The sequence below is a fragment of the Oryx dammah genome, unplaced genomic scaffold (genome assembly GCF_014754425.2).
Source record: "Oryx dammah isolate SB20612 unplaced genomic scaffold, SCBI_Odam_1.1 HiC_scaffold_24, whole genome shotgun sequence".
Taxonomy (NCBI): Eukaryota; Metazoa; Chordata; class Mammalia; order Artiodactyla; family Bovidae; genus Oryx; species Oryx dammah.
The window spans coordinates 2,553,752-2,581,000 of NW_024070208.1; the positions used below are offsets into that span (position 1 = coordinate 2,553,752).

The window sequence follows — 27,249 nt, forward strand, 5'->3', positions numbered from 1 at the left end:
CCAAGCCTTGGTATTTAGTTTGCACTATGTCTTGATATAGCTGCTCACCCATATGTTTGACCTTAATTTCCAGACCCTCCACAGTTCAGGCTAATACATTGTGGCCCAATGCTCCCAGTAAACAAAGACAGTCTTATTATGTAGGACATTCCAAGGGCTTACAGAGTACCTCATAGGAGCCAGTCCTCACTTGGGTAATCTTAATTGTTTACCACACAGTAAGACTCTGCCTGCAGGAGACCTGGGTTCGATCCCTGGTTTGGGAAGATCCCCTGGAGAAGGGAATGGCAACCCACTCCAGTATTCTGGCCTGGAGAATTCCATGGCCAGAGGGGCAGGGTGGGCTACAGTTCATGAGGTTGCAATTCGTTGGACATGACTGAGTTACGAACACTTTCATTACTACTATGGCTGCTTTGGGGATGCAGTGGTAGATTTGAATAGTTTTAACAGATTGTATAGGCTCATAAAACCTAAAACATTTACCAGTGTGGCCATTTATAGAAAAAGTTTGGTAACCTCTGCTTTGAGTATAGCACTCCCTGGAGTGGTAAAGAATTCGCTTGCTAATACAGAAGACATGGGTTTGATCCCTCGGTTGGGAAGATCCCCTGGAGAAGGAAATGGCCAACCAATGTTGCCTGGGAAATCTCACGGGCACAGGAGCCTGGCAGGCTGTAGTCTGCCAGAGTCCAGCTCCAGCAGCCAGGGATTCAACCTGAAGAGATGGGCGGTGTCAGTGAGAGAATCTGAGACAGCCTCTCAGTTTTCTTGGACTGCCTGTTTATTTCAAGCTTATGATTCTCTTTTATACTTTTACAAAAGCATTAGATCACAGGTTTGATATTTTTTTCCCATTGACCCAGGTTTATTTTTCTCCAAGAATCACTGTTGCCCCTCAAAAGGAGTTCCTTCTTCAGCAGTTCTCTTATCTACTTTTTCTCATGTGTCCTTGTGAATACACTGTAACTTATGCTGATGTCTGGGCTGCATACCACATTCTTCAGTTCATTTCTTATCTTTCTAAGTCCTGTTTGCCCCTAGTATCCTAAGTTCACTATTTCTTAGAAAGGGCTTCTAGCTAATATCTCTAAATTCCCTAATTTTTATAAGCTATAGTATAATATTGTAACATTACAGCAATCCTTAAATCTTTAGCTTCTAACTATTTTAATTATTCCTAAGCCCCAGGTTCGATCCCTGGGTTGGGGAGATCCTCTGGAGAAGGAAATGGCAACCCACTCCAGTACTCTTGCCTGGAGAATTCCATCGATGGGGGAGCATGGTGGGCTACAGTCCATGGGGTCGCAAAGACTTGGACACGACTGAACGACTTCACTTTCACTTTCAAGTCCTAAATTCAGCAAACTCCTTTGCCATAAACACTTTTCTCACAAATAGGCTTCAGATAGGAATCCCTCCCATGGTCTTAAGCTGCAGCCTCTGTGCTCACCCTGGAACACTCTTTTGTAAAAGTCAAATGTCAGTGATTAACTTTATGAATTATTCTTTGAGCACAGCTGCAGAAGGCTCTATGCCTTCTCCTGCTCCTCTCAAAAACAATAAGCACCTTAATACTCTCTTCCATGAACTCAGCCGAGGAAAGGAAAAAAAAGTCAGAATCACAAAGCCTAACTCCTTCATTCCGGGTCTGTGTCTATGGAACAAAGGGAGGGGGTTTAGGGCCATGCCTCTAGTTTGTCAGTAATGCCTAACATGGCTCCCGACAGTAGTCTATGGGACATGGCCTAGCAACTGAACAATAACAACTGCTACTATAAGTATATAGCGGTTCTGCATTTGTACCAGTTTTCTCTTCCAGTATCAGAGCTTTTGTGTGTTCCCACTCTACCATCTCTCTAATACTTGGAGTTTTACAAGAAGCTAGTGTAGCTTTAAAGAAAAAAAAATACTGTGTTTAGGACTTGTTTAGCTTCCTTGTTCTGATGATTTGTCTCTCTAAAATTTTGGAAAGTGACATTTTCCCTTTAAATATGCTTCTTCCCTGGTGTGTGTGTTGTGTGTGTGTGTGTGTGTGTGTGTGTGTGTTCCTTTCAGAACTCCAAGACAACATTTTTAGGTGTTCTTACTCATATTCCATGTCTTTTAACTTAGTATTTTTCCATCTCTTTGTCTTTGTGGTTTGGAGAGCATCTCTGCTTCAGTTCAGTCGCTCAGTCGTGTCCAACTCTTTGCGATCCCATGAATCGCAGCACGCCAGGCCTCCCTGTCCATCACCAACTCCCAGAGTTCACTCAGACTCACGTCCATCGAGTCAGTGATGCCATCCAGCCATCTCATCCTCTGTCATCCCCTTTTCCTCCTGCCCTGTTTTCTCTTATCTGATGTCTAATCCATATGAATTTTCTACTTCAGTAGCTAGATACACATATTTTTAGTTTTAAAGATTTTTTTTCTCCTTCAAATATTTGTTTCTTTATAATACAGTTATTTTGTTTCCTGCTCAGTGTTTCAAACTTTTGTTCCATTTCTTTAAGTAATTTTTTCACTTTCCCCAGGTTTTCTAATTTCCTTTCTTTTGGGATAGATCAGAAAAGGATTTAAAGATTAAAATAAAAATAACTTTCAAAAAACATTTCAAAGTTCTGTCTCCACTTTGCCATGCTGCCTGAAATAAAAAACTATGATTTCTTTCTCCCTCAATTATTATGTTATGCTTCCATGTAATTCTTTCCTTTTAATCTTTTTTTAAGATACTCTTTATTTTATTCTTTATTGAAGGATAATTGCTTTACAGTTTTGTGGTGGTCTCTGCTGTACATTATCACAAGTCAGTCACAATTATATATATATATAAAATACAGAGCTTTATATTATGAAATTTAAAAGTATTATTGAGAATTCAACATTTTTTACATTTTTTATACGTCATATGGGCTTCCCTGGTGGCTCAGATGGTAGAGTCTGCCTGCAGTGCAGGAGACCCAGGTTTGACCTCTGGGTTCAGAAGATCCCCTGGAGAAGGGATCTGTCTGCTCTGTACATGGAATTCTACAAGCAAGCCTCAGTATTCCTGGAGAATTCCATGGACAGAGGAGCCTGGCAGGCTATAGGCCATGGGGTCAGAAAGAATGGGACACATATAAAATAAAAAACTATACACACATAAAAGAAAAAACTCCCTCTGAGCCTCTCTCATTTCCACGCCTCTAGGTCATCATAGAGCGCCAGGCTGGCCTCCCTGTGTTATATAGAAGCTTCCTTCTAGTTATCCATTTTAATAGATAGGAATGTATATATGTTAATGCTACTTTCTCAGTTTATTCTACCCTCATTTTCCCCACTGTAACCACCAGACTGTTCTCTATGAATGCTTCTCCATTTCTTCTCTGTAAATAGTACTGTTTTTCTAGATTCCATATTATGCATTAATATACAATATTTGTTTTTCTATTTCTGACTTACTTCACTCTGTATAACAGGCTCTAGGTTTATCTACCTCCCTGCAACTGACTCAGATTTATCCCTCCATGGACATGGGTTTGGGTGGACTCTGGAAGTTGGTGATGGACAGGGAGGCCTGGCGTGCTGCGGTTCATGGGGTCGCAAGAGTCAGACACGACTGAGCAACTGAGCTGAACTGAACTCAACCACAACTTCCTTATCCATTTGTCTGTTGATCCTTTTAATCTTTTTATTTAATGTTATAACCTTTTCTACAATTTGTTATTGTGCCCATAGTTAGGTTTCAAATAGAATTTATTGTTTCTCAAAGGGAATTTTAAGGATTGTGATTAATCTTACTAATCCTTCTAAACTTGCAATCCAGATAATATCTTAGCAATTTGCCTTCTCAGTTTGCTTATTTCTGATGTTTAACAAATTACATATTATTTTTTGGTCATTTTTTCTTACTGTTTTGAGTTTTCATACATTTTTCTATTTGGACCTCACTGTATTCTGAATGAACTGGGGAAAAGCCTTCTGAATTTTGAGGCACATTCATCCCATTGTTTTAGGTGATTTGACATTAGTGTTTTCTTTTTATTTTGTCAGATATAAGTCTTTTCATATGGTTTTTCATTGATTATTATGTGTAAGTTCTAGAATCATAAATGAGCTAGTTTGCCATGTTCAATTTCTTTTAGTATTCCTCTGTGTTAATGTTTGGACTTCTCTTGTGGCTCAGCTGGTAAAGAATCCGCCTGCAATGTGGCAGACCTGGATTCGATCCCTGGGTTGGGAAGATCCCCTGGATAAGGGAACGGCTACTCACTCTAGTATTCTGGCCTGGAGAATTCTGGCCTGGGTCACAAAGAGTCGGACACAACTGGGCTACTTTCAGTTCACTTCACATTAATGTTTACATTTAATCCTAGGATCATATGCAACTTGCTTTATACATGATGTACAGATTTAGATATTATTCCCTCTCAGTTATTCATTAATTCTCTCTTTAAAATCATATAAGTGTTATATTTTTGTGCTATCTAGTGTCTACTGATGGGTTATCCTTTAGTAATTCCAGAAATCTCTTTTGCAGTATCCTTTAGCTCATTTGTTCCTTCTTGTTCTTGCATTATTGAAGATTTTACATATTATTATTTCTAGCAGCATATCCCACATTTATAACTGTTGAGTTCAATATGTGTGAATAAAGCTGATGATAAGAACACAAATGATGTTCTTATTATTCATCTATAGTTGATCCATGGTATCCTCAGGAATATAGTTTTACTCCAAGAAAGAAGGATCATTTTTCTCAATCTAATGAAAAATAATGTTTTTATATGAAAATACCTACAGATAAAATGATACAAGTTTGGTATATAAAAGTAGTGGGTAGTGGTAATGAGGTCTGAGTGTGTTCAAGAAGTAACATCTGTCACTGGAAAGAACAAACAATAGTAGCAGAATAAGGCGGAACCAGTAAAACATTAAATCTAATGCTCTGAAGATATTCTTATACACTTCAGTAACTTTTGAGAAGATCGTTGGGTTTGAACATTAGATGTATGAAGTATGAGTGTGTTAGTTGATCAGTTGTGTCCAATTCTTTCTGACCCATGGACTGTAGCCCACCAGGCTCCTCTGTCCGTGGAATTAGTGGATGTATATGGAAGTGGATAGTGGAAGAACACTGGAGTGGAAAGCTGCTGGTATTCTTGCCTGGAGAATTCCGTGGACAGAGGAGCCGGATCCCTTCTCCAGAAGATCTTCTCCACCCAGAGATCCAACCCAGGTCTCCTGCATTGCAGTCAGACTATCATCTGAGCCACAGGGAAGGCCCTGTGAGGTATAAAACATGTAAAGAATGTTGAATTCTCAGTAATAGCATTTTATCCCTTCTAGTCCTTTTGGATAGTTTCCATTAAAATTTGTGTTCTAATATTGCATATTTAAGCTTTAGTTGCATGCAGAATGTAATTCTCTGGCATACTGTCTGAACATGAGGGTGCTCTTATGACTTGTAAAAGTGTTGTGCACTGCTTAGCAGTTTTTTTGTTTAAAATTTGTTTTTAATTAGAGGATGATTGCTTTACAGTATCGTGATTGTTTCCACCGTACGTCAGCCTGAATCAGCCATAGGTGTACATCTGTCCCCTCCCTTCTGAACCTCCCTCTGCCTCCCTCCCACCTCTCCCCTCTAGGTTGTCACGGAGCACTGACTTGGGCTCCCTGAGTCACACAGCAGATTCCCACTAGCTGTTTATTATCTCCAAAAATGTGTGTTTCAGTGTTACTCTCTCAAATCGTCTCACCCTTTCCTTCCCCCGCTGTGTGCAAAAGTCTATCCTTTATGCCTGCATCTCCTTTGTTTCCCTGAAAATAGGATCATCAGTACCAGCCTTCTAGATTCCATAGATATGCATTAATGTATGATATTTGTCATTCTCTGTCTGACTTACTTCACTCTGTATAATAGGCTATAGGTTCAGCCACCTAATTAGAACTGACTCAAATGCATTTCTTTTTATAGCTGAGGACTATTCCATTGTGCATATGTACCACAACTTCTTTATACATTCATCTGTCAGTGGACATGCAAGTTGCTTCCATGTCCTGGCTATTGTAAATAGTGCTGTGGTGAACTTTGGGGTACATGTGTCTTTTTCCATTATGGTTTCCTGAGGGTATATGCTGCCCAGTAGCGGGGTTGCTGGGTCATATGTTAAGCAGTTTTCTGGGAAAAAAAAATTTTTTTAAACTATTTACTAAGGGCAGAAGATATTATGTAGACTAATAACACACACGTCTAGATAAATATTATGTATACATATTGGGGTTTTATGGTTCTTTTCGTTACAATATGATACCTCTATAGTGTACTAAGCCATTTCAGTTTTTAAAAAATCATATCAAAATTGGCACCATTCCTATATTAGGCTAATAACTAAGCATTAAAAATCATCCTCAGAACCAACATAATAATATAGAACTGATGTTTAAATGTAGTTCTAAAACTGAGGAAGAGTAAGAAATGTGTTACTGAAAGATTCCTCCACAGTAATTATATTGAGTATTTAAAATTTTCTTTTTATGAATCGTTTTTTATTTTATATATAGAAGTACATCTCAGATTTTTTTCTTAATCTGTAAAGTAGTTATCCTTCAATTAAAAATAAATAAATTTATACAGCTGTGTCTCTTTTGCTGTCTTGCATACAGGGGAAATTTATATTTAAAAAAAAGGAAAAAATGAATAAATTAAAAAAATATTCTTTTCTTACCTTCTTTACTATGGCTCTTTTTTCCCCTCCTCTTAGCAATCTTCCTGAGCTCTTTCCGGGTGCCATACGAGGAAATCAAAATGATGATATTGGAAGTGGATGAAACACAGTTGGCAGAGTCTATGATTCAGGTAAACAAACAGACAGAGACCTTAAATTCCTATATTTCATTGCAGGCTTCTCATTAAGCAGAAATCTGTAAGTGAAGCAAAATTATTAAACCAAATCATTCAACTGGAAAATCTTCGCTGCATAATTACTTTTAGCATAACTTCTGCGTTGCCAGGAGATAGAGCTTTGCATGTTCTCTTAACTGCAAAACTAAATATAATGCTATCAAATGATTACATTTCAGTTATTTTAAATGACTGTTTCTGAAAGGCAGATTGTTTACTTTTACATGTATGTTTATGTTTTTTTTTTACAGTTAAGTCTAATAATATGCTAATTTAAATTTATTTGTATGATCCTTGTAGAATATGATTTTCTTGGGCCTGTATGTCTTATAAAGTTGTATTTTTGTTTGGTAAACAAGATTGAGAGAGTTTTCTCTTTATTTAGAGTTACCGTTACTAACAACCCTTACTTGAGTCATTTGTGTTTCCATGAATACTAGAAATTGTTTGCGTAGTATTCTGAGTCATTCAGAAGGCTGGAACTTCTTGGTTTTTTCTGTCCTGTCCTCTAAATGTGGTGTGAATATATAATCCCATCAGTGACTTGTGCTAAGTCTCAGACTCTTTAAACTACTAACTCAACATCCTTTCTGCAAGCGTGTTTTTCCTCCAGCAGTTTCTCATAGTTTTTGTCTTTATTCCTTTTGATTGTGAATGTGCTTTGTTCTTGGAAGTAGATTTCCAAGTTCTTTCACTAAAATGTTTCTACTTAATGCATATGTAGTTTTTATAGTGCATTTGTAAATATTATAAATATATAAATATTTATATTTAGACAGTAACTTTTAACTTGATTATGTGAATATTTTGCATGATCATGTCTTTTGTTGAGTAGAAAAAAGTTTGGATTTTGAAATTCATGTCTGGAGAACATTCAGTTCCACATAATTTATTAACATATTACTTCTCTATTACTGTTTTAACAATTTACCACAAATTTAGTGGCTTACTATAAAACAAATATATTGCATTTTTGTAGAACAGAAGTCTGGTGTGGCCTTATTGTGCCAGAGTCCAGGTGTTAGACGACTTGCATTCCTCTCTGGAGGCTTCAAGCTGTTTTTTTCCAGCCCCTTGTGACTGCCCGCATTCCTTGGCTGGTGGACACATTCCTTCAGTTTCTCAGCCAGTCACTTTGAAGCTCTGTTCCTCTGTTCACAGAAACCTTGTAGAGGTGTCCTCTGTTCACATCTTCCTCTTACTATTGTGCTCTCCCTCTTCCACGTTTTAAGACCTTTGTGATTTCATTGAGCACATCCGGATAATCCAGGATAATCTCTCAGGTTTAGGGTCAGCTGATAGCCACTTAATTCCGTTTTAAACCCTGGTTCCCTTTGTTGTGTAAGTTAATATTTAATATAGAGCTCTTAGTGGGGTTGGGTCATCATTCTGCTTACTACACTTGCTAAATATAAAACCAGTCTTAAGAATTGAAAATCTAAAAATTTACTTTGGAAATATGCAAAATCTTTATATATTCATTAAAAAAATAACAATTTCATGCTGTTTGAAGTCTTATTTTTAATTTTAAAAATACTTTCTAATTGTAAAGTGAAGAACTTGCCTGTTTTGAATGGAGCATAGAAAAAGCAGTACTTTGTTAATAATCATTAATTACTTGAGCACATATTTTATAGTGCCTACCATATGATGGAATGGTGTTAGGCTCACTCAGGTATAGGCTTGATCAGACACAAACTTTACCTCTGTGGAGTTTATAAGTGTGGCAAGGGAGATGGCATTTATGTGTGTGTGTGTGTATATATATATATATATATAATTATAATTTTATATATATGATTATAATACAAGGTAAACCTGGCTGTATTGAGATTGTTAGACCTAGATAATATGTGAGGTGTGTGAATGTGTGTGTGTGTGTTAGTCGCTCAGTCACGTCCAGGTCTGTGACCTCATGGACTGTAGCCTGCCAGGCTCCTCTGTTCATCGGATTCTCCAGGCAAGAATACGGAGTGGGTTGCCGTTTTCTTCTCCAGGGGATTTTCCCGACCCAGGGATCAAACTCAGGTCTCCCACATTGCAGGCAGACTCTTTATTGTCTGAGCCACCAGGGAAGCCTAAATGTGTGTGTAAAGGTCCTTAAAGGTTGAATTAGTTCAGTTCAGTTCACTCACTCAGTCATGTCTGACTCTTTGCGACCCCAGGGACTGCAGCACGCCAGGCCTCCCTGTCCATCACCAACTCCCGGAGTTCACTCAAACTCATGTCCATCGAGTCGGTGATGTCATCCAACCATCTCATTCTCTTTCGTCCCCTTCTCCTCCTGCCCTCAGTCTTTCCCAGCATCAGGGTCTTTTCAAATGCATCAGCTCTTGACATCAGGTGGCCAAAGGATTGGAGTCTCAGCTTCAGCATCAGTCCTTCCAGTGAATATGGCATGTATATAGGCAGAGGGATCCTGTGAGAGAAAAGCTGTGTGGGGCAACTTTGAAGACTTTATTTTGAAAGGAACTTGGGATGGGAAATATGATAAGGGGAACACAAAGGAATGTAGGGCCTGTAATTTTACAAATCTAATAGTTTTATTACTTTAGAAAACAAAAATAATGAAGTGAAAAAGTAATGAATTTGTGATGAAAGATTAAAATTTAAGTATATATTAACTAAAAATATTCAAGGTGATTTTATGGAAATTCAGTGTAATAAATAGGTCAGCTGTCAACTAGAATGATTAAAAGAAACCGAGTCTTTTATTAATGACCGAGTCTCCTGGTCTTAGGCAGTTTTACTGAGAGAAACTTCTATTTATAAGGGAAAATCTTATTCCTTTATTGTTTTTATTTAGTTTGGTAGTATTAATGTCTAATATTTTTTTTAGAGATAATCTTAAATTGCCACTTCTTTGTTTGTTTTTGGCCAGTCAATCAAGTTTTTGTCCAAAGGTACACAGTGAGTGAAAAACTTGTTCTTTGATCTAACTCTTTGATATATAACATTCTCTAACATTATTTTTTAACTAATAACACCATTGGGGATTTTTTTTTCTTAAATATATATATTTTCCTTAAATATACTTCTAAAATATATATTTAAGCCTCGCATGATATAGGCTTAATTATAATTTGAATTTGACTTTCGGCTTGTACAGAGTTTACTTATGCTATAATTTGGAATTGTGAGCACCAACCACTCTTTTTTTCTTAATTTTAATGTCAGTATGCTAGTTTGCTATAATACTATTATTGTCAGTCATATTTTGATACAGAGGATCTATATAGACTTTGTCAAAGGGATGGTTTAATCATATAAGTTCTAACAAGGAAGCATAATTATATGTGTTCCCTTTCTGAGCTGAAGATGATTGAGGCAAAGGGCCGTTACAGGCATGGCACTTAAGTTCTCTGTATTCTTCTGTCTGCAAGGTTCATCATCCTGTGTCTTCAGTGCCTTTTAAAGTTTTCTTTCACGTGAGAAAACTTAGGTTGTCTTGTTTTAGAGATACCTTTCTTTTTATTATTGAAACTAATCATACTGGTTAAATCTTGCAAGTGCTGTCATTAAAATTCCCTTGATTTCTTTTCTGTTCTTTCTCTTGCCTGTTAGAAGCAATATGATCTCTTTTATCCCCCTGAGTGAAGTACTAAAATATGTTTGGTTTTGCCTGAAAATTTCTGACATTTAATTCCCAATAGCTGAAATGTAATTGATCACATTTTTCCAGGTGAGAAAGCTGTTCCTTTGGTATAGGTTGAATTCTTCTTTCTCAATTATATAGCTAATCAAATAAACATTGAGTAGTGCTTGATTTGAATATGTAATAATCCTGAATAGAGAAGAGGAAAATTAGTTGCTTTCAAGATACAGAGACTAAAGCTTAAGGCTTAGTATTTAGGAAGTTAACTAGAAATAAAACTGAAGATTAACTCAGTCAGTGATTTCCTTCTCACAGTTTATTAATAAATTTTCCTAGAATTTAAGAAGCACATTAATGAAGATATTTTCCTTTGGTTTTAATTTTAGAACTTAATAAAGCATCTTCCCGATCAAGAACAGTTGAATTCACTGTCTCAGTACCAGAGTGAATATAGCAACTTAAGTGAACCCGAGCAGTTTGCTGTTGTGGTGAGTACCCTGTCAGCTCTCTTTGGAGGGGACGTCTGTGCTGTGCACAGAGAAAAGAGAATGCAAGGCTTTCACATCGTTAATATTCACAGACATTTAATGTCCACCCTGCTTTTTTTCTTAACCTGAGGATATTTATGAAAAATTATCTTGATTTTAAAATATATGTTGAAATTTTAACCATAAATGAAGTCCAAGGAGTTCTTTCAAAAGCACAAATGTGATTTTTTATCTTTTCTATTTAATGTGAAAATGTAAAATGAAACCTGCACTCCTATGACTAGTGTGGATTGTGTTTTATTCTGGAGCTGTATGTTCCGACATACTGCAAGAGTAGCTTCACTTTCTCATTCTACTCAATCACTTCCATTCCTCTCATGTTTTAGACTCTAAAATTAGAAATATAGTTTCTTTTTGGCAATGAGGATGAAAAAAATAAATGCATTTTAGAAAATCTTCAAGACACCTTGATAATCTTTTTCTAGCCTCCTATTTTATAGAAGTTGGGATCTAAAGAGATGAAAAAAGACTTTCCAATGTTATATGTTAGCTCTGTTGCAACTTGAATTTAAGATTTTTATCAAGTTTTCTCTTCTCCTGCTCTTAGCTTCTACCATTAAATTATCATGTTGATGTTGGGTACCTCAGCCATCATGATAATGTTTAAGTACTATTTCATTTTTTTTTAATATATAAGATTTTTTCCCCCTAGAGTCTTCAGCTATATTATTAACAACCTCCAGGGACGTTGTAGTATTATATTTCTATAATTCTGAAAGCTTGGGTTGGATTACTAAAGGACTATGTTTGCATACTATTATTTGGTGTGTTATTGACACTTGATTTTAAACTTTTTCTTGTCTCTTCATAAATCCAATCTACTCAGCCCTCCATGCAGTGACTCTCCTGTCCCCAGAGTTCACAGACTCAGATTAGAAAGAAAAAAAGACAGGTTTTTCTTCTTAATAGCCCTGTAATTTTTATTATAAAACTTTTAAACATTATTTTTAGAAAAATGCTATTTTTTTTAACCCGAGTCTCTCCAGAGAGCTCTTTTATCCTCTGTCTCTCTCTCTTTTTCTTTATTTTCTTGTTTATTTTCTGTCACCTGATCAGTCTTTGTCTTGATCCCTGTTTGACACAATATCTTCCATATGAGACAAGGGAGAATTTGCGTTACATTTTTAACCACAAGCTGCTTAGATTTTTGATGTTTGTCCATCTTTTTTGACTCTTGAATGAAAATCATAGCATGTAAAATTACAGTTTTGAAATATTCCTATCCATGTTAAATATGAAACACAAACTTATATGAAAATATCTACTTACAAGAAACTCTTTATGTTGCATATCATCACAGAGATTTAAAACTATTCTCATGTTTTTCCTGCTGATTGTCACAGAAGAATGAACTCTTAACTTGCAGATGTTTTAGGTTTATTTAAATAGCCAGGTTATGCCTGCCTTTGAAAAATGAGGGTTCACATCAAAGAGGCATGATTTACAAGTATTGTACTCAGAAGGGTCAGAAAGTTAAAATAAGTATATTCCCAGATACCAGGGCTTTAGACATGATAGTTTTGATTTTAAGACACATGTCAATGTGAACTTGACCTTGACTCTACACATTCCATGCTGATCATACCTGACTACAAATGGAATATAAAGAGAACAAGAGTGATACTGTTGAAAACCATCTGCTATTATCTGTTGATTATGAACATTTCTGAAAATATTGTTTCAAGTTCTGGTTTGTGTTACACTAACACCTTAGAATATATTTGTTTTGATGAAAAAGGGTGAAAGACTGTTGAAGAAAAATGTGAAGTTTTATATGAAGTTTTTTGGGGGAAGAGGGTAGCAAGTAGTAATATTCTTCACTTCATCTTTTCTTCCATTCCAGTTTTTCACCATTTTCAATCTGGCTCTGTACTTCTCAAACCCCCACGCATTGCCCAAAAGACAGGAAAACTTGCCTAAAGTTCTAAACAGTTGAGAGTTACCCCCAAAATGATGAACCATATGTGATGCCTGACGTTTTCTGTTCTTTCTAATTTAAAAACTCAGTGAGTCCACATATTCATTAAAAAGTGATGTCTTTTCAGTTTATCAACATTATATAAATGATACTATAATTTGTTGGTTGTAAGAAATTGATTATAATTACCATGTGTATTTTTTAAAGATTCTCATAATGCTGTTTCATTTTTAAAGTAATAAGCTTAGTATACTTGTGTATATATTGAAGATGGGCTGTTAACTAGAGGTAAACTAAATTGCAGATTCCTACAAGTCTTTGCTCTTGTAGAAAAACCTTTTCTTATTGACTAAACCTATATTTAAAGTGCTAATCATTTCTGGCTGAAAAATCTTCAGAGTCACAAACAAGAAAGAGTCAGAGGTGGTCGTTCCACCCCAAATAGAATCGAAACTTGCCTTTTTACTTGTTTTGACCGTAGATAGACTGGTGTTAACTGTTTCATCTTCAGGTTCTGTGCACTGATACTGTCATTTCTAGCATTGTGTTCATTTTTATAGAAATCAGTTAAAACCCTGCAGTTATTTTCATTGCCAGTTTACATTTTTCCTTTACCCAATTATATAAATTCATTAATTTCATTCATGTGAATTACAGATTTAGTCTATTTAAATAAACACTCAAATTTGATACAGTGGACAAAGTCACTAAGGTTGTTTGCATTATATAATCTGCTTTAAGTCCACACAAGAATTATGTAAAACAGCAAACAAACAAAATCCAGCTTACCTGAACATCAGTGTTTGTCTCCATTATTTCTGTTTCATAGAAAGGTGGTTTGTGAAAGTAACACATGCAAATTGCTCGTAATCAATGTCAATAGGGCCAAATAGAAGAGACTCCCTTGGCTGTCCAGTGGTTTAGACTCCAGCCTTCCAATGCAGGGGGCGTGGATTTGATCCCTTGGGGCTTCCCTGGTGGCTCAGAGGTTAAAGCGTCTGCCTCCAATGCAGGAGACCTGGGTTTGATCCCTGGATTGGGAAGATCCCCTGGAGAAAGAAATGGTAACCCACTCCAGTATTCTTGTCTGGAGAATCCCATGGATGGAGAAGCATAGTAGGCTACAGTCCATGGGGTCGCAAAGAGTCGGACATGACTGAGCGACTTCACCTTCAGGTAACTAAGGTCCTACATGTTATGTGGTGTGTCACAAAATACCAAATAGAATATGTAAAACACAACATCTAAATTAGAAGTATGTTCTACTTTTGTCATATATTACTTACATACAAGTATCTGGATCATGGAAAAAGCAAGAAAGTTCCAGAAAAACATCTATTTCTGCTTTGTTGAATATGCCAAAGCCTTTGACTGTGTGGATCACAATAAACTGTGGAAAATTCTGAAAGAGATAGGAATACCAAACCACCTGACCTGCCTCTTGAGAAACCTGTATGCAGGTCAGGAAGCAACAGTTAGAACTGGACATGGAGCAACAGACTGATTGCAAATAGGAAAAGGAGTATGTCAAGGCTGTATATTGTCTCCCTGCTTATTTAACTTATATGCAGAGTACATCATGAGGATCGCTGGATTGGAAAAAGCACAAGCTGGAATCAAGATTGCTGGGAGAAATATCAATAACCTCAGATATGCAGATGACACCACCCTTATGGCAGAAAAGGGAAGAGGAACTAAAAAGCCTCTTAATGAAAGTGAAAGAGGAAAGTGAAAAAGTTGGCTTAAAGCTCAACATTCAGAAAACGAAGATCATGGCATCTACTCATCAAAGGCTGGTTTCTGTTGAAAGAACCTGATTTTAGTTGTATGACTATTTTTTTATATTTGCAGTCAGCTTTTGATCAATAAGCCATTAGGTAAAATCACTGTGCTTACAGTGGTACAGTTGGTTAACTGTGTGAGAAGTAAGATATGTAAATATTCAGTGGGATCACAAGATTTAGCTGAAGCTTAGAAAGAGGCCTAAAATTTGCATTTGAAAGTTGGTATACTAGAATTTCTTTGATTAAAAATTCTAAGCTTTTGAATATTTGTCTCCATATTATTTAGTTCTGTTAAGCTGCCAATTCTTCAAAGGAATTGTAGTATTTATAGGAAATTGAATTGAACAAATGTTTTGTTTGTGTGCTGTATTTTGATCTACTACCATTTGGTGTCACTGTAGGGCAGGCCTTTTAAACTTTGTGCAGTAGAGACTTTTTTATTTTTAACCAAAACATGTTGTAAGAAGTTCATGCAAATTTCCTTCCATTAAAAATGCCTCATTTTAAAATACACCTAAATATTCTTGTTATAAAACATTTAAATAATGTATAAAAATATTGAATACAATGTAGAAGTTTCCTTGTACCTCACTACCCACTGCATTCCATATAAATGATCTTTTTAAATGTTTTGCTGGCTTTCCAATCCTACTTCTTTGTATTTACAAATGTATGCATATTCATTTGCACATTGTTCTAAAACTTCACCATGAAATATGTTTTGGAGATTTTGTTTTTATGATGTGATATTTTGAAATTCCTATATGGTATTTCATGCTGTGCTCAGTCATGTCTGACTCTTTGTAGCCTCATGGACTATAGCCTGCCAGCCTCTTTCCATGAAATTTTCCAGGCAGAAATACTGGAGCAGGTTGCCATTTCCTACTTCAGGGGGCCTTCCTGACCCAAGGACTGAACCCTTGTCTCCTAAGTCTCCTGCATTGGTTGGCGGATTCTTTACCACTGTGCCACCTACTGATATTTTGACTTTTTCTGTAACTATTTCCTCAATGAAGGATGGTTAGTTTTTGTTTTCCCCCAGGTTTAAAAAAAATAATTCTGCATACCTGATTTGCATATGTGTTTGGAGGGAGTGTTTTATAGAAGTTATGTGCATGAACTCTGGGTTAAAATCCTACATCAACCTTACAAGCTTTGTGATCTTAGGTAGTTGTTCATTTTCCTGTACCTCACTTTCCTTATTTGTGAAACTTACATTAGTTTCCTGTTGCTGCTGTAACAAAGTACCACAGACTTAGTGGCTTGAAACGAAATACACTTATTGTCTTAGAATCCTGGAGGTCAGGAGTCCTTAATATTGCGTTCCTCTGAGAGCTCTGGAAAAGGTTTCCTCCTGGCCCTCCCTGTGTTTGGCGACTGCCCACACTCCTGGCTTATGGTCTGCCATTGCGCTCACTTCTTCTGTCATCATGTCACACGTCCTTCCCTGGCTGTCTCCTCCACCCTCATAAGGACCTTGGGTTTATACTTGCTAATCTAGAATAATCAAGCATCTAAATTTAATCAAATCTACAGTGTCCCTTCTGCCATGTAAGTTAACATATTCAGAAGTTTTGGGGATTAGTTTGTGACCCTATTTGGGGGAATCACGATTCTGCCAGCCACAGGCGAGTGGTCGTGTCTGCCTCCACTGCATTCTTCTGAGTATTAAATAGATGCAGTGACTCATTGGAAAAGACTCTGATGCTGGGAGGGATTGTGGACAGGAGGAGAAGGGGACAACAGAGGATGTGATGGCTGGATGGCATCACCGACTTGATGGCCGTGAGTCTGAGTGAACTCTGGGAGTTGGTGATGGACAGGGAGGCCTGGTGTGCTGCAATTCATGGGGTTGCAAAGAGGTCGGACACGACTGAGTGACTGAACTGAACTGATACGTGTATATCAGCTTGTAATCCAAACTCTTCTAAGGCTTAGCTTTTGTGATTAATATTATTATTTCTTTGTAAAAGAATTTGAATTCCTAGGTGAATTGAAGTGAAAGTCACTCAGTCGTGTCCGACTCTTTGCTACCCCAAGGAATTCTCCAGGTCAGAATACTGGAGTGGGTAGCCTTTCTCTTCTCCAGGGAATCTTCTCAACCCAGGGATCAACCCAGGTCTCCTGTGTTGCGGGTGGATTCTTTACCAGCTGAGCCACCAGAGAGGGACACCAGAAGGAGAATACAAATTTAATCTTGGTCGTTCCTGCCAAGTTAACCTTCTAGAAATTATCTCAATTTGTATTTTTATGAACAGTATACATGAGGATTTTTTTCTTGCACCATCACCAGTACTTAATATGACCTTTTTTATTCCACTTGTGATTTTTTTTTTCACTTTATATTTCCAGGCTACCGAATGAGATTGATGCAATTTATTATTTATTCATTGGTTATTTATATTTCTTCCTGGATTTACTTTCTTACTGTATTATCTTTCTTTCCTTATAATTTGTAGAAGCTCTTTGTATAACCTATGTGTTATTCCTTTGTAAGTATTTACAGATTTTCTATTTGCCTCTCACTTGTCTTTCCATGTTTATTTATGATGTCTTCTGTATCCTACATTTTTGAAGTTTGACTATGAAAATGAATTGAAGAGTCATGTTCCTCACTCAAGGAGTATTCTGTGTTTTAGGACAAGCTCAGTCGTTTGTACATAATTCAGTTCAGTCACTGAGTCGTGTTTGACTCTTTGTGACCCCATGAATCCCAGCACGCCAGACCTCCTTATCCATCACCAACTCCTGTCATTCACCCAAACTCGTGTGCATCGAGTTGGTGATGCCATCCAGCCATCTATTCCTCTGTTGTCCCCTTCTCTTCCTGTCCCCAATCCCTCCCAGCATCAGAGTCTTTTCCAATGAGTCAACTCTTCGCATGAGGTGGCCAAAGTATTGGAATTTCAGCCTCAGCATCAGTCCTTCCAATGAAAACTCAGGACTGATCTCCTTTAGAATGGACTGGTTGGATCTCCTTGCAGTCCAAGGGACTCTCAAGAGTCTTCTCCAACACCACAGTTCAAAAGCATCAATTTTTCAGCTCTCAGCATTCTTCACAGTCCAACTCTTACATCCATACATGACCACTGGAAAAAAAAATAGCCTTGACTAGGCGGACCTTTGTTGGCAAAGTAATATCTCTGCTTTTTAATATCCTCCCTAGGTTGGTCATAACTTTCCTTCCAAGGAGTAAGCGTCTTTTAATTTCATGGCTGCAGCCACCATCTGCAGTGATTTTGGAGCCCCCCAAAATAAAGTCTGACACCGTTTCCACTGTTTCCCCATCTATTTCCTATGAAGTGATGGGAACAGATGCCATGATCTTAGTTTTCTGAATGTTGCGCTTTAAGCCAACTTTTTCACTCTCCTCTTTCACTTTCATCAAGAGGCTTTCTAGTTCCTCTTCACTTTCTGCCATAAGCGTGCTGTCATCTGCATATCTGAGGTTATTGATAATTCTCCTGACAGTCTTGATTCCAGCTTGTGCTTCTTCCAGCCCAGCGTTTCTCATGATGTACTCTGCATATAAGTTAAATAAGCCAAGTGACAATATACAGCCTTGACATATTCCTTTTCCTATTTGGAACCAGTGTGTTGTTCTACCTCCAGTTCTAACTGTTGCTTCCTGACCTGCATACAGGTTTCTGAAGAGACAGGTCAGGTGATCTGGTACTCCCATCTCTTTAAGAATTTTCCAGTTTATTGTGATCCACACAGTCAAAGGCTTTGGCATAGTCAATAAAGTAGAAATATATGTTTTTCTGGAACTGTCTTGCTTTTTTGATGATCCAGTGGATGTTGGCAATTTGATCTCTGGTTCCTCTGCCTTTTCTAAAACCAGCTTGAATATCTGGAAGTTCACAGTTCACGTATTGCTGAAGCTTAGCTTGGAAAATTTTGATCGTCACTTTACTAGCGTGTGAGATGAGTGCAATTGTTGTGGTAGTTTGAGCCTTCTTTGGCATTGCCTTTCTTTGAGATTGGAATGAAAACTGATGTTTTCAGTCCTGTGGCCACTGCTGAGTTTTCCAAATTTGCTGACATATTGAGTGCAGCACTTTCACAGCATCATCTTCCAGGATTTGAAATAGCTCAACTGGAATCCCATCACCTCCATTAGCTTTGTTTGTAGTGATGCTTTGACTTCACAGTCCAGGATGTCTGGCTCTAGGTGATTGATCACCCCATTGTGATTATCTGGGTCGTGAAGAAGGTCTTCTGTGTATTCTTGCCACCTCTTCTTAATATCTTCTGCTTCTGTTAGGTCCATACCATTTCTGTCCTTTATCGAGCCCATCTTTGTGTGAAATGTTCCCTTGGTATCTCTAATTTTATTAACAAGATCTCTAGTCTTTCCCATTCTGTTCTTTTCTTCTATTTCTTTGCATTGATTGCTGAGAAAGGTTTTCTTATCTCTTCTTGCTATTCTTTAGAACTCTACATTCAAATGAAAATATCTTTCCTTTTCTCCTTTGCTTTTCACTTCTCTTCTTTTCACAGCTATTGTTAAGGCCTCCTCAGACAGCCAGTTTGCTTTTTTGCATTTCTGTTTTTGGGGGATGGTCTTGATTCATGTCTCCTGTACAGTGTCATGAACCTCCATCCGTACTTCATCAGGCCCTCTGTCTATCAGATCTAGGCCCTTAAATCTATTTCTCACTTCCGCTGTATAATCATAAAGGATTTGATTTAGATCATACCTTTATGGTCTAGTGGTTTTATAGGTACGTGTAAATAGCAGTTGATTAAGTCTTTCCTTGGATGATGTGGAACATCCTGTAAAGTTGTAGAATGAGTGAAATGCCACTTACTATCCCTCACTGACTCTCTAAGCTACTTCGCTTGCTTCCTATAACTTTTACATGGATGTCTAAAATTCTTAAAATAGTATCCCTTAAAAACAAAGTAACAAAAAATCTTCATTCAAGTATAATTAGTACACAGTAAAATGCATATATTTAAAACTTGTAGAATTTGATTCGTTTTGATATAAGTACACTTGTGAAACCATCACCATAATCAAGATAATGAACATGCTCATCAACCCTGAGTGCTTCCTCAGACTTCTCCAGGAGCCTCTCCTTCCTGCCCGCTCAGGCACCAGCCTTAGGTCTTTGAGGAGGAGCCGCAGCCGCTCCTCCCGCTTCTTGTCTCGCCTGTTATGTGCTTCACCTCCCAGACCACTTGCCTTGTTCTCAGGGCCCATGCCCAGGCCTGTCCACAGCCTGCTGCCCCTCTTCTCTGCTTTGGGAAATGCTCTTGGAATTTTTTCTCTAGCACTCTGTTATTCCTTGCATAATTCAGGATTCTTCCTCTTTGTTATCATAATGCCGGGTACTTATTTCTAGATGGTTCTTATTTCCCTGAAGTATAATTATGTCACAGATATCATTTATGCTTGGGAATTTTTGACAGGCTGAAATATACCATGCTCATCTTTATATTCCTGATCCATGGTCCATGTTGCGCTACATGGTGGCTACACCATACAGGCTAAATGAATATGTGAAAAATGAAAGAGATAAACAGGAAGCAGGGAAAATATATATAGCAAGAATAGTAAAATAAAAATGAAGTTAAGAATTGTTTTTGATATTTTACATTTTAATGTATTTTCTGACTAAAAAAATTTGTAATACTTTGAAATTATCAACAATTATTAGAAAACAGGTTCACAGAAAAATTGGGGGCAAGTTACAGAGATTTTCTGTATGCACATGCATTGCCTCCCTCTTTATCAATATCTTTCACTAGAGTGATACATTTATCATACTTCATTAATCTACACAAACACATCATAATTGCTCAATGTCCATCGATCACCTTAGGGTTCATTCTTGGTGTTGTTTGTTCAGTGGATTAGGACAAATATATATCAGTCCTGGGTGTTCATTGGACGGACTGATGCTGAGGCTGAAACTCCAATACTTTGGCACCTCATGCGAAGAGTTGACTCATTGGAAAAGACACTGATGCTGGGAGGGATTACGGGCAGGAGGAGAAGGGGACAACCGAGGATGAGATGGCTGAATGGCATGACTGACTCAATGCACATGAGTTTGGGTGAACTCCAGGAGTTGGTGATGGACAGGGAGGCCTGGTGTGCTGCGATTCATGGGGTCGCAAAGAGTCGAACTCGAGTGAGTGACTGAACTGAACTGAACTGATAATGACATATATTCATCATTATGGTACTATACAGACAATTGTTTCAAAAAATCACATTTTGCAATGAAAATGTTTTGTACTTTTGAGATGGTGATTTTAATTTTTGTTAAAGTGAGTCTCTGGCCAACTATTTTTTTGGCAAGAATGGGTTAATTTAAAAGTATACCAAGTAGCCAACAATTTTGAGCATAAAAGTCTCTATTTATACTTGTATTCAAAACAGAATATAACCACCCTATTTGATTCTGCCACGTACTTTGTAGACTTGTCACTTTGTAGACTCAGTCACTTTGTAGACTTATTCTACTTTTCTCCTGGTGCCACAGCTATGTTGGACTTTTCTTGATCCTTCTTTAGCTCATGAGGCCATGCTGTTTAAGTCTGTGAACACTCAGGTACCTGCCCTATACAGTGCTGCTTTTGGTACTCAAAAGAAATTGAATTTTTTAAAAGGTATGAGGAAATTCTGATTTGGTGTGAATCATGGCTTATTGAAACAACTTAAGAAGAGACTGACCAGAATTGGTGTGGAACCTGAAAGAATATGTCCACTGAGTTACCGCTTTCCCAGACTTAAAATATCCACCTCTGTTTCATTCAAGTGTTGATTATTTGGAGTGCTTTGCAAATGTCCAAATTCAAAATCGTTCATGTTTCACAGAATTATCAGTTTGTTCTTTTAATTATCCATTTGGCTTCTTGTAATTACTATTTCCTTTTCTTCTTAGTAATTCTTCTTCAGTCTTGTCTGTCAGTGATAAATCTCTCCAGTCTCTCCTCTTGGATAACAGGAACTCTGTCTTCAGTTGCTGTCTTTGGCCCGGGTCCTTCACATTTCAGTATGCTCTAGACAGCACTTTGGCAACCTCATGTGCAAATCTTTCACCATCCAGGAGGATATTTGTTTAGAATAATAAACTGTTACAACTCTGTCCATAGCTATTTAAATCTTAAATTTCTGCTTCTCTTAAGATCATAAACATTCAGCTGTTGGTCACTTGTTCTTGTCCCTTTGCTTTGCAACCTTCTTGACATGTTTCTACCAGGATCCAGTACTTAATATAGGCTCCCTCACACAGATGGCTTTTTTTCCACCTGGTTTAAGGCTTATTAACTTAGCTTGCTCTCAGCTGTCGTTGGTCTGCAGCCTGAGATTCTCCAGGCACGTCACACTGCTGTCATTTTCCTTATAATCTGGTTTCTGCTTTCCATCTCAGTCTGTGGTCCAACTCAAGATGATCCTCACACCTTTTGAACTTTTACTGAAACTCAGAGAAGTTTTGCAGTTCAAGCAGTTAGACGTCATTTGTCAGGTGAGAGAAATCTCTCTCACCCATCCTAGTGTTTTCTCGGAAGACTTCTTTCTCCCACAGACTTCTTCTTAATTCTGCCTGCGTATGACATGGTGGAGGTACATGTTGACAAAACTCTTAAGAGGCCATTTACACCTTTTCTTTACATGTTTCTTTACATGATTTTTGGTAGTATAAAATGTGTAACAGATGTATTGATTTAGGCAAGTATACTGAAATTCACAGAAAATTAGAGACTTTTTTTTTATGTTTGAACTTAACATGGCTTCACTGTTGGTATATTGAGTATATTCAAGAACATTTCTGATATTTATTTGAGTTCTTATTTAGATGATTCTGAGAAAGTGGCTCCATGTCCACTAGCCTTTTGGTTTACATGGGTCTGAATTACCAGACTTGTATGGATGAATTTAGACCTTGAGATTATATTGGTAATGAAACCACTATCTCATGTGTTTCATTTCAGTACCTGTCCTCTTGGTTCAGCAGTGATTCACTCATTTGTACATTTATTTTCAAATATTTATTGGACACCTCCTGTGTGCTTGGCCTTGTTCTGGATTCTGAGTTTGTTGCAGGGAACACATCTCTTACTCCTCCTTGGTCTTACATTTGTAATTGCATATAGTGACAATAGATACAGAAATGAAAGCGCAGAGTCGGGTGACCCTCAGTACTCTGCAGCACGTGGTGGTAAGAGGTGGGTACGTGTGTGTGATCAAATGCCTGGGGAGAGCCTCTCCCCTCTGAGCAAGCACCGGAGTGACCGGCTCGGGGGACTGCTCACAGACAGAGTCCACAGAGTGCTGGGCTTTGGGGACAGTGGGGTTTGGCGCAGGGAAGCCTGGCTGGTGCAGAGTGAGTGGAGGGCGGGCAGCAGGAGTGGGGGAGAGGGAGGCCCAGGACCACGCCGGCAGGGTGTGGGGCCCGCGGCTGTCATGCTAGGAAATCACTGGAGATCTTTACACGGAGAAGTGAAGTTATCTGGTCTGTGCTTTAGGTTTAGGTCAGGTTGATTATTCTGGCAGCTGTGTGAGGAACAGGTGGTGGGGTAGGAGCATAAATCGAAGCCAATAGCCAGTTAACATGCTATAACGATGAAGGTGAGAAAGTGTTGTGGCTTGAGGGCAGTGTCCATGGTACGAAGGGCCATATGATATTTCAAAATTAGGGAAGCTGGGGTATCTGATAGGTTGGATTTAGGGAATGAGAAGAGTCCAGGATGACCCCAAGGTGCTTGCAATTAGATTGCCTGTACAATTAGATAGATAGGAGATCCTATTTCCAGAGAACAGGAAAAGACTCGAGAGAGAAGCAGACTCAGGGAGGAAAGATCACTCAAAACATCTGTGGACGTGTGAGTGGACCTGTGCAAAAAGCAGTTGGGATGCAAGCTGGAAGTCAGGGCTTAAGGCATAAATTCAGGAGCTAGTCACATACTTGTGGGATTTAACCGATGAGATCACCCAAGGCGTGAATCAGAAATGTAACACAGGAGGCCATGAGGGCACAGCAAAATATGCAAACCTGACTGTTTATCTCAGTCTTCTCCCAGGAGAGGGACTTACCATTTGCAAGGGTTTATTTGTTTTTGCTGCTGGTTACCACCTCTCTGAGGAAAATTGCAATCCCTGGTCTAGGGAATTGTATAAGGTGATTTTTTGATATGACACTATTGCAGTTTGTTTCAAAAGCAAAGCATGAGACAAGGTGAGAGAGCTGTTTGGCAATTGTGGGATATTCATCAGGGACTTTTGGAAAGAAGTTGGTGGTCATGAGGACAGTGGTCATGGAATATGTATCTGTGAAAAGAAAGAAAAAACTACTTTTGCCTGCAGATCTTGCTCTCATGAAGGAAAATGGAATGATTTCTAATATAGTAAAAAATGTATAGTGCCTATATTATGAACTAAGATAATGTTAAAATGCCACAAGTGTGCAGACGTATTCTGTGATACAGTAACTCTCGTTTATTCAAGGGATTGAATTCATTTAGTTCAAATCTACATCAAAATAGTAATATCAAATCCTGCCATTAATGGGAAAAATCACTCGTGTACTACCAATTGTGTTCTCTGTAGAAGTGGGAGGATAAGTGGAGTTGAACTCTGAGTGAATTCTCTTATGAGTGTTCGTTACCCATATTCCCCGGAAATTAGTAGAATGTCAGCTATGTTAAATAACTCTCCAATTCTTTAATTTATGAAAGCTAATAAAAACAAGGCATGATCAGAACAATATGCTGTTTCATTGAGTTGCTAACTCTTGTGAGTTTCTCAAAAAGTTTTGAATTTTCAACTGTGATGTATATTGGTCTAACCACTTTTTCATGTGTTAGCAAAAGGTACATTGTATTGTTTATGTTCTATCTTACAGGCATGTAAAAATGTAAAATGTTGTGAAATAATTTGATAATACTAAGAAGTGATATCTATGTCAGCTCATCTTCACTGCAGTCTGCTCTTAACATAGCAGCTAGTGACATAAGGAAAATCGCAACCCACTCTAGTGTTCTTGTCTGGGAAATGCCATGGACAGAGGCGCTGGTGGGCCACAGGCCACGGGGTCGCAGAGAGGCAGGCACGACTGAGCACACCTGTGCAGGCAGTGACATGAGGTGGAGAATGCTTTGTCTCTCCCTGTAACCTGATACTGGCTTCCGTCTTGGAGGAGGAGCCTAAGTCTTTGCTGTAGGTGACGAGTTTCTGCATATGTGACAGGGTCCTGATGATTTTCTACCTCTCTCCTCCGGCCAACTCAGCTTTAACCATGTGGCCTCCATTCTGTCCTGTTGGCTGTATGGTCTCCTTGGACTTATTTTCTATATATGTCCAAATGGCTTGCTGTCTCATATCCTTTTGATATTTCTTCCTCAGTCAACTTTTGGAGGTCTTCTCTGAGCACCCTGTTTGAAATTGCAGGCCCAGTTGCTCATATCACTTCTTTTTCTTTTCCCTGCTTTGTTTTTCTCCCAAGCACTCATTACCTTCTCATTTACTATATGGTATTCCTTCCATTAACCTGTCTATTAGTTTATCGTAAGAATGGGCGTGGTCACAACACGAGTCCTTCTCTTAGACATATGTTAGTGAATTTCTAGTGTCTTGAACAATATCTGGCATGTAATAAGCATAATAGATATCTGATAGATGCATAAATAACTTTCCCTAAAGGCAACCCACTCCAGTGTTCTTGCCTTGAGAATCCCAGGGACAGGGGAGCCTGGTGGGCTTCTGTCTATGGGGTCTCACAGAGTTGGACATGACTGAGGCGACTTAGCAGTAGCATGATGCTTGATAGTTAATTTAAATACTGAAAAACTACAACCATTTAGCGCTTATCTTACTGAGGCTTGAATGCAGCATGTTCCTAGCACTGAAACACAAATCTGCGTTAAAACAACTTCATCTTGGTATTTGAGATTCTTGCAAATATCCTTCATTGCATTTCTAGTCTAATTAGACAGACCTGGGTTCGAATTCTTAGTTTACCATTTACTAGCTTTGAAATATTGGGTAAGTTTATTAATACCCTTCAGTTTAATTCTCTTTATAAAATGTGCGTGAATTTGGGGCCTATCTCTCTAGATTGTAGTGATTAAAGGAGAGCGTGAATGTTTGGAGTCAATAGTGAATAGTGAGTGCTCAATTCTGTTCGCTGCTGTTATCCTCATTATAAGTTTATTTTGAATGTTTTTCTTTTTACCTGTAATGATCCAGTTCAGGACCTACTTTCTTTCCTTAAAGCTGGTTTCTACTTTACATTTAGAATTTTGTCTCTCACCCTGTTATTTTCTAGCATGTTTTATGTTTGTACTTTTGCCTCATCACTGTCTTAAGAATACTCTCTTAGGGTATGCACAGCGACATAGTTTCAGGTCCAGCGCGCACCCTTCGTCTCTCGTCTTGTGTGCGCTTGACCTGTGATCAGCATCTCACCCTATCAGCTGAGTGTGCTCTCTTGTTCTCTCCTCTCCCTCCCTGGTGCTGCCTTTCCGATGCCATCTTGGCTCTTTTCTACCTCTTCTTACACTTCAGTGAGCATCTTGCTCAGAGTTTTCCCGCTGCTCTCTTTTCATACCTTACTCTTTCTCAAGGGTTTTATTCACTTCACAATTATTTTCTAACAACTCTTGACTATTTTTTTAGAGCTCCCAGTCTTTTTGTACTTTAACTTTTAAACATACACAATTTAATGTCACAAAGCAGCAAAGGGCATCGGTTAGGAGTATAGCATAAAGGCCAGTACTGACTCATGAGCCATCTCAGTTCTGATCAGCTGTCATGACTTCCATGTTGCATGATAAGTTATGGTGCTGGAGTATTTATATTCTATTCATGGGAACAGTTCTCAAGGGAACAATTGAAATCACTGAGAAACTGATTAGGATGAGCATCTCATATTCGTTGCATGTGTTGGAGCCAGAAATATGAGCTAAGAGCTTTCTATCTCTAGCTTTCTGACTAGGTATATCCAACTGAGGATCTTAACCTGAGGAATCTCCTGAAATTAAAATAATCCAGTTGCATACAATAATAGCTCCATAGTTGTTATAGAGAGTGTGCTTGAGAACAAAAAATACTCCAAATTCATTTTGACCGCCTCAGATATTATAAAGCAGCAGGTTAGCCTCTGCTGTAAATCGTGTCATGCAGTAGGAAAGCTGGAGGAGATTAAAACTGTACTCTACATTAGTTTAGTCTAATAACTTTTTTTATATAGCATCTGAGACTTGTTAACACCTAGAAGATGAGAGTGTGAATAATAGGAACAAAGAGGGAGATTAATTTTGGAGTTTCAGGTCAATGACATATGTATTGTATTAAATTAGCAACTATAGGACACTCAGGTAAGTGCATGACAGTTACAGTATTTGAATTTGAAAGTGCAAGTTATAGTTGCTCACTCGTGTCTGACTCCTTGCAACCCATGGATTATGGCCCACCAGGCTTTTCTGTCCATGAGGGTTTATGGGGTGGAATTGATGGGGCTCAGCTTGGAATTCTCCAGGCAAGAATACTGCAGTGGGTAGCCATTCCCTTCTCCAGGAGA

The 27,249-nt window shown here is 38.1% G+C and overlaps 1 protein-coding gene across 1 annotated transcript in view; it reads left to right on the forward strand.

Annotated features, from left to right (window-relative positions):
* The window catches only part of DIAPH3 (diaphanous related formin 3), a 566,408-nt gene that overhangs the window by 260,279 nt on the left and 278,880 nt on the right, over window positions 1-27,249 (forward strand). The window contains exons 19-20 of the mRNA XM_040267149.1: window positions 6,729-6,823; window positions 10,850-10,951. Of these exons, the coding sequence (XP_040123083.1) occupies window positions 6,729-6,823; window positions 10,850-10,951 (197 nt within the window). The remainder of the gene's footprint in view (window positions 1-6,728; window positions 6,824-10,849; window positions 10,952-27,249) is intronic.